The sequence below is a fragment of the Alligator sinensis genome, unplaced genomic scaffold (assembly GCF_000455745.1).
Source record: "Alligator sinensis unplaced genomic scaffold, ASM45574v1 scaffold219_1, whole genome shotgun sequence".
In the NCBI taxonomy this organism is placed as follows: domain Eukaryota; kingdom Metazoa; phylum Chordata; order Crocodylia; family Alligatoridae; genus Alligator; species Alligator sinensis.
The window spans coordinates 4,309,384-4,317,692 of record NW_005841866.1 but is presented as its reverse complement, the minus strand read 5'-3'; the positions used below and the strand labels follow the sequence as shown (position 1 = coordinate 4,317,692).

The following is an 8,309-nucleotide window of genomic DNA, read 5'->3' as shown; positions in this document are numbered from 1 at the left end:
TACTGTCGCTCAATGTGTGGGAGTTCTGTGTTGAGATTTGTTACAGTTAAATACTATAACTTCAAAATAAGAAAAAAATATCTACATTCTGAAATATACGATCAAAAGATTTAGGGCCTACTTCAAGGTAGTCACTAAACATTTTTATTTTTTCAAGCATTTAGTAGAAGAGAACAACTTATTTGTTCTTGCTATGACTGAAACTGGATCAGACCATACAGAGTGAGTGTTTCATTATAAGGAGGTAAGTATTAGCTCGTCTTTGTTTTTTTGTGCAAGTGTTTGGTCAGGAGGTCTAAGCTTCACGTAAGGAAAAGTATATGGCAAAAATTAGCTATAAAACTTGCTGTACACATGAAATTTAAATACTATGCATCATAGTCTTATCAGCTTTAACCATATTCACCCACTTGTATATACAGAAGCCCTATATATGAACAACAGGAAATAAGTGACCAATGCTCAGGGATTACTAAAATAATGTTCAATCTATTTACCAATTAGATGGTAACTGCTTCTTTGTAATCGCAAAAAGATCTCCTGATTATATCTGAATGCGGTCACAATTATCAGCCTGACAAACTTGTGTTTTTTTCAATCAATATTTTCCAATTAATATTAAAAGACCAAGGTTGCCACCTATAAAGTCCCACCCTTCAATAAAAATATTTGCCAGAAATTTAACTGATAAAAGATTAACTTTACTGTCTTAGTTTTCTCACAAAAATAATTTAGACGCAAACAGGTAGCATTTCCTTGAAACAATGAAAAGTTACTAATACCTCCTTAATCCCAGGCACTTAGTATCTATCACGTAATACTCAAGAAATTCCCCTGATGACCTAAACGTTTTTCCTAATGAACTAAAAATAGAGATTAATTTTGGGTTTGCTTTAATAAAAAACAACTGATTAAACATCACTGGTAATAATGTCCAAGAATCAGCTGAAAATCTTAAATGGAGGAAAGAATGCTTAAAATGACACATTTTGTTTAAATTAACTTTAAATGAAATGTGTGTGCTATTTGTATTGCCAACCATTCATAATGCCTGTGGCATACTTTTTAGTTATGTACTGTAGCAGGATAGTTAGTGGTTTATTTGTGCAGGGGTGGGAGAGCATTGCGCCTGCAACAGATACATGAAACCATCTAATCAAGTTTTCCTGAGCACATGAAATAAATTTGTATTTATTTAACTGCTGCTGGATCACCCTATATGGTGGAAATGCATGCAGTCAAAATTAAAATAAATCTATGCAAGTTCACTGCATTCCTTTAAGTTACAAATATCTAACCCCACTTTGTAATTTTATGAAGGTTTTTCTGAAATGATTTTCATTTCCATTGGTTCTCTGTGCAAGCTAAAAACGTATCATTTTGCATTCAAATATTTATGAAAATGAAAAGTAATGGGCAAAACAGATTGATACCTAGAGTAGAAAGAGTTTATTAAATATGAATTAGATACAGTTGCAACAAGTCCTTTGAGCAAGAGAGTAATAAAAAGCAGTTTTCTTAGGAGAAAGAAAAACTCTTTGCAGAAACTCTCTTCCTATCCAATGTAAACAATATTGGCATGTTTGGAGATAACAGCTTGTTTGTGAGCTACTTTATTCTTGCAAATCAATCTCAACTCCCTCAGATCTTTTAGAAAACATAATTAAGAGGCTTGAGTATCTGAGGGCCTCACAATCTTTAATGTATGCATCTTTGCAACATCCTTGAGAGATAGGGATGTGCAGCTATCCCCATTTTACAGGTAGGAAACTGAGTAAAGGAGTGGCTAAAGGCTTGTCTACACTTGTTCTGTTCTGTGCCTGGGAGCACTACCGTGAAGTACATCCTGCCTATTAGCTCTCACTTTGCACGCACCAAATTCTGAAAATAAGGTACTGAATATCACGGAGGTGATGTAGACAAGCCCAAAGTATGTCTGTGATAGAACAGAAGCTTTAACTCAGATCTCAAATCCTAGGCTAGACCCTAACTACAAGACAAAATTTGACTGAATCCACACTTGTGTCCCAGTCCTGCAAGAGGATCCACAGAGGTTGAGCTCATAGTTTACGAGTCTGCACAACTCAAACTCTATTAAGGACCACTCACAAGTTCCATTTTCCAGTGAAAGGCTGCCATTATTGGAAAGGGAATGGAATACCCCAGTGGCTGCAGCCTCACACCTCCCCCACATCCATGGCAGGGAGCTGTGAGACAAGCAATTATCCAGTGTTTTGATTTATTTGCATCATTCAGTATGTGGCCCCACCCATTAGTTGTTATATGCTATTGAAATCCTGCACCATTTACAAAATTATTAATTACTTCAAAGGCTTTGCAACAGTCCTCATAATTACAGTATCTAAGCATTTTGTAAATGTTAATGAATCAGTTTTGTCACACCTCTGTGTCATCCTCCATTTTTGTATGGGGAACAGAGAGATTAAAGTGCACACTTGTTTTGGATGCCTAGTTGGAGATACCTATTACTGAATTTTTCAGGGTATTTATACAGCACTTGATATGCTCAAAGCACAGCTCCCACTGGCTGAAGCTTCAGGCATGAGTGCTTAGCACATGTGCAAGTCAGACCCCAATCTCATGTTGGGTAACCAGAGTTCACAGTTATTGACCACCTTTAAAAACCTTGATTTGATTAATTTAACCTGAATCATGCAGATATTTGGTGGTTGGGGGAGAAACAATTTTCTTCTCTACAATGGCCTTTACAGGCCTTAACTATGGCACCATTCCTTCTCTCCCTGGAGTACGCTTTCAGTTTCTGTAACAAAGGAGGCAGAAACAGCATCCTTGGTCACTACAAAACCTCTCAGGGTACCATATATACTCTGTACTGAATGAGGAGGGGTCTTGTGGGAAAAAAAATTATGTGATTATGTAATTAAAGACTGCAGCATAACATACACACAAGAGAGTGAATGAAGATTGACTGTACATTTCCCAATTTCTGAGTGCTTAACTTTGCAACCATGATATGCCATTCACAGTTAGTGTGTAATCTCCTAACTTTTCTCTTCTTTCTGTCTGCCTGTTTGCTTTTCTTTCTCTTCCTTTAAAAAAAACCCTTAATTGCAAAATCAGGAATTCTATCACTTGTAATCATGCCAACCCTATCGGTGTTGGAACCTTGAGGTCTGCAATACAAATCTTTTTTAGCCACTTGCGCTAACAGAGTAACGTTTTGCAGTAGAAGATTGCTATTCGTTCTGTGGACCAGGCAGTAAAAGGGGAAGTGAACACTTTGCCAATGGGTCTCACATATATTTGCTCACAGTAGAGAAGTGTTGAGATTCCTAAAGCTTGGGTTCCTTCTCCCAAGCCACATTCCTATCTGCCTACCCTCGAGCTTTTTCCAGTTTTGTCCTTCTCATTACCTCTTCTCACTTGCAGCCACCCCCCAGGTTCCTTGTGTTCAAGACAACTTGTCCAACTCCCAACTGCCAACAACCATCCAATATAATCTAGCTGAACCATTTCTGGGGGGGGAGAGGGAGAGAGGTGTAATGGGTCCAAATAGGACTGAAATTTTAAACCTGAGAAAAAGAAAGTTGAAGAAAAATAAAAAATCTCTCTTGGTTAAAACTTAGGTAATGAAAATGCTTAAAGACTCAGCACACAGACAACCTGTACAGCCCAAAACAAAATAAACGAATATATAGCCTAAAATGGAGCAAGAAGCACAAATTACTCAAATTGTAAATCTGAATGGCAAGGTAGAAGACATGTCTGAAATTAAGAGGGCAAGCAAATGGAAATTTAGATGTAGTAGGGCCAACAGGAAGGTAGACTCTGGCAGGTAAAGTTTAAGATAAATCTGCAGCTGCAGAAGCATTCTTCACCCTGCAAGCTTCTCCTGCCTAAGGGCATGGCACTGCTGTTCAAAAAGACCTATAAGAGGATCAAGAGGGAATTTAAAGGGCAAATAGCTAGAGACAGAAAAACAAATAGAGAAATTGTGTAAATGTATCAGAAGCAGGACACCTGTGAGAGAATCAGTAGGTCTGTTACACTGCAACAGAGCTAGGAGAGTAATTAAGGAAGATAAGGACACCTTGGAAAAGCTAAATGGTTTCTTTGATTCAGGCTTCATCACAAAGTTCTGGGGAAGATAGGTACCCTGGACGAATTCTTTTCAGATAGCAGGATGAGGTATTTATAAAGATGACAGGAGTGGGAAGGCAGAGAAATGCCATTGCCTATTACACTGAATGGGGATAACGGGTCTGATCAGAGGAATATTCCTTGCCTTGCTTGACATACGCATATATGGCAGGCTGGGGAATGAGTGACTTTCACAGGCTCTGAATGAGCAGACACAACTTTGAAAGCAGTGAATGTATCCACACTACATAAAGGGGAAGGAGTGAGGGGAAAAAGAGATGGACTGATAGAGTAAGAGTAGACGAAATCAGGCTGAAAGTGCTTCCGAAGAAGCTTGCTACTTTGGCTCCACACTGGAAACAGAAAGGAATGGTAGAGTTAAGAGGGTCTCACTTCATGCACAGTGCAGACGTAGCTAGTTTACTTCTTTTTAAAAAGGAATGCATCCAAAACAAGTGAGAACAACAAGGCAGGGACAGTACAAGCAATATTTTTCATGATGATTGAGTGAACGTGGAAATTCTGGTCCTTTTGTTGAGCTCAAATGTTACAAAGTCATACTTCACTGCAGATTTCATTCATGTTTTCACATAAAATAATGCCACTCAGGATACTTGGAAAGAAGCCGGGAAGAATTAGAGGAGTGAAGTATATAGGACATAATTTTCAAAACTAGCTAATGATTTTTAAGGTTCAAGTTGATGCATGTTGAAGGAACTTGATTTTCAGAAAATACCAAGCATGTACCCTTTTTGCTTTCTCAGTCTATGCACCCAAGAAAGGTTGCTAGTCACAAAACACAGAAAGATTCTCATTGATCTTGGCATGAATTGTATTACAAACTGGATTTTATTTAATCTGATTGGAATATAGACACATACCACTCTGTGTAATGTGAAAGTGAAGATGGATAATTGGCTGAAAGCTTTCCTGTACTGCTGATCTTAATGAACCATACATACCAATATAAATAAATAAATAAAAAGCACATTTCTAAGCTAAAAAATAATCTGCACTATCCAAAGTATTTTTTTCTTCATAAAGTAATTAAAAGTTATGACATATACATTATAGCCTGGCTTAAACTCTTGTAGCTCTACTAAAATAAAACGAGTTGAACATCTATACCAAGTATCAAATGTATTAAAAGACTACAAGATGCTCTTCACTAAAAGAAATCAGCTGCAGATCATACAAATATATTACTATGCTTTACTAGTCTCTGTCTCTTGTACACAATCCACATTAATAGGTGCTCAGTTTACAAAGTAAAGCACTGAAAAGTTAGGAACTGCTAGATTTAGGATTGCCACTGGACCTTAATTCAGCCCCTTTATGTGCATGTTTTATGACACAGTCTTTAATTCCATACCCTGATACAGAATGCCTGTATCCCATTCAGTGCCAAAGACGACAATGAATTAACAACTATTCAATATTTTATTTTACCCTCATCATTTAGTGCATGGCCTCGGGACTTATGAAATATGTACTATTTGAATGGTGCTCTGGAATTATTCATTTATCTATGAGCTTTTTCATTAGTGTCTATAGGCTTCAGAAACAGCAACGAATTCATACTCACTACACCCCTGAAAAAGTTACTTTATATTATCATCTCCATTTTATAGTTAGGGAATTGAGCTCAAAAGTGAAAACTAATGCTGGGTGTCCAATCAGAAATCCCTATCATCTGATTTTTCAGAGACTTGGCATTTGTCATTTCTTTATTTGTTCCCAGCACAGCTCTCACTGGCTTCAGTTGCAGGTTTGTGGGTTCAGAGCTTCTGAAGCCCCCTCTCACCCCCTGGTCTCTGTCCTTCATTTCCACATCCCTGTCACCAGCACTCACTTTTTTCTTGTTCTACATCCCAGTCTTCACCACCTTGCCATCTACTCATACCTCACCCCTCTGCATTCTAGTAAGGTAGCTGCCTCCTGAACACCAACAGCTGATCTGAGAAACAGTCTTCTTTCTCTCAGACCCTGTCACCTACATATTATTGGACCCTGACTGCTAAGAGAAGCAACTGCAGAAAAAATATGGATTAGTCCTGGGCTAGAGTACACTCAGTACAAATTTCCAGATAATTTACCTGCCAAACCCTAACAAATCTCTAATGGGCATGTAGGAACTGGCTTATAACATGGCCAGGTTTTGGTAGATAATTTGCCAGATTTCAAGGGTTGGCACATCACTGACACCCACATGATCCCCGACTCTCCCTGCTCCCAAATCCAAGTCCCTCTTCCTAAAGAGCTTCTCAGTGAAACAGTTATAAATACATTCTTTACATGGGTAAAACATGGTTCATCTCTGAGAAAGAGATGAACTGTTTTCTTTTTCTGAAAATTTACCAAAACATTTAGCTGGAACAAGACAGCTGGCATGCACAATCTCAGCCTGAACAACTAAGCTTTGGCAAAGTTCTAAAACCTGGGTAATATAATAAACAGTGTTGGTTAACCTTAATTTCAGTTGTCATTAACTGAGATGCTTCTAACATTTCTCTTGTAATGTAGCTTGATCTATTGAAAAAAATGTTTTAAAAAGCCGCAGAAGTGTAATATACCCCTATCTTCCCTCACCCCCAAATATTCAACACACATTCACACAATGGAAATAAGGATCAAGCATTAGAGATATTTTATGAAGAAAATAAGTATAAAAATCATATTAATGTTTCTTTTTGGAGGAGGGGAGGCAGTGTATTTTTTTTCTCAGGAAAAACATTTGAAGTGACAGAGCCACAATGATTCAGAGAATAAAACAAACTAATCAAATACTGTTTCCTCTTAAACTGATGCAATCCCATTTGTGTCAAAAGGCAGTGTGTGCCATGGAGGACCAGGTTCTAAATGGTATAACTCAGTGAAAGGCCAACTCTTTATCCGTATCATCAATTTCAGTGAAGTCCACAGTTGTCATTCACAACGCACAAAACTTGGAATCACAAAATTACTGCACATATTTTACCTGGCGAAGGTGTGAATAAGAATATATTAGCTTTCCTCACCAGAGAGCATACACCCCTCCACATCACGATGGGGGCTGCTGGTGGGGCAACGGGAAGCTTCTGCTGGACCTGGTTTGCACAGCGATACTTAACAGCACCACCAGCATATTCCATTCTCATGACAAAAATGGACATCATGAAAAATAAAAAGCTCCACTATAACTTAACAGGTGGCTTTGCTTCTTCTTCCATGAGTGTCTTACAAACAAGGATGCCAATCAAATAAAGTGCTCAAAGCCCTCCACTTCCATGAAGTTTATGGCCCTTTCGCATTGACTTACATAGGGGTAAAATGAAGTTCTAAATAGGAGCTGATGGCCTAAAGCACCTTTAAGAATTGGGGCATTTTTTTTGGTAAAAGTATTCTCTGTAAGCACATCCTATGCTGACACTGAATTTTCCCCAACCTTACTTTGGGCTCTCTAAACAAATACATATAACAATATCTAGGATTAATTATAACTTTTTATGTGTAATTTTTAAATGCCATGATGGCCAACATTCCTTACATCACTCAGTTGCTTAGTACGGGTTGAGGCAATTGTATTGGTTAGCTGCTTATTCCCCGCCTTTAAAGCTGCATCTCTTCTTGCTTGCTCCAGCAGAACTCTTGCTCGTTCTTTAAGTTCTTCCTGTCTTGACAACATTCGTTGCTTAAAAATACAGAAGCAGAATTAATGGAAAGGAAATCCCAGACTAGTCAACATTTTTTACAGTAGTTAATACTCAGGAACTGCCTAAAAAGAAAGGTCAGGATTCAAAAGGATTATTACTTCAAAAGGTGACACCAAATTCTACAAAAGTAGAAAATAAAAACTATCAAAAAGCTAAATTACATCATAAAAGGCCTGCATGGGTTTTTTTCCTTTTAACCCAATTTCTCCCCCTGATTATTTTCACTCTTTTTTCATCAACATTTAACACCTTTAAACCAGAACTCTGGGAACTGCTGGTGCTAGTGTGATCAGTAGTGCACAACCTTTTCTACAAGTGAGCCAAACCTAAAAATCAGAAATGGGCCAAGGGCCAGGAGAAGGTTGGAGGGGGTGAAGTCACGCCCTTCTTGGCTGTGTAGTACTTGTGCAGTGAGTTCTCTGAGGTCTCTGACATGACAGCACAGACACTGGCTGAAGCCACTGCTTTTGCATCGCAAGGGGGCGAATGCTGTTG

General features: G+C 38.2%; 1 protein-coding gene across 1 annotated transcript in view; it reads right to left on the bottom strand.

Moving 5' to 3' along the window:
* The window catches only part of EHBP1 (EH domain binding protein 1), a 355,074-nt gene that overhangs the window by 78,397 nt on the left and 268,368 nt on the right, over window positions 1-8,309 (bottom strand). The window contains exon 14 of the mRNA XM_025192426.1: window positions 7,649-7,792. Within this exon, the coding sequence (XP_025048211.1) occupies window positions 7,649-7,792 (144 nt within the window). The remainder of the gene's footprint in view (window positions 1-7,648; window positions 7,793-8,309) is intronic.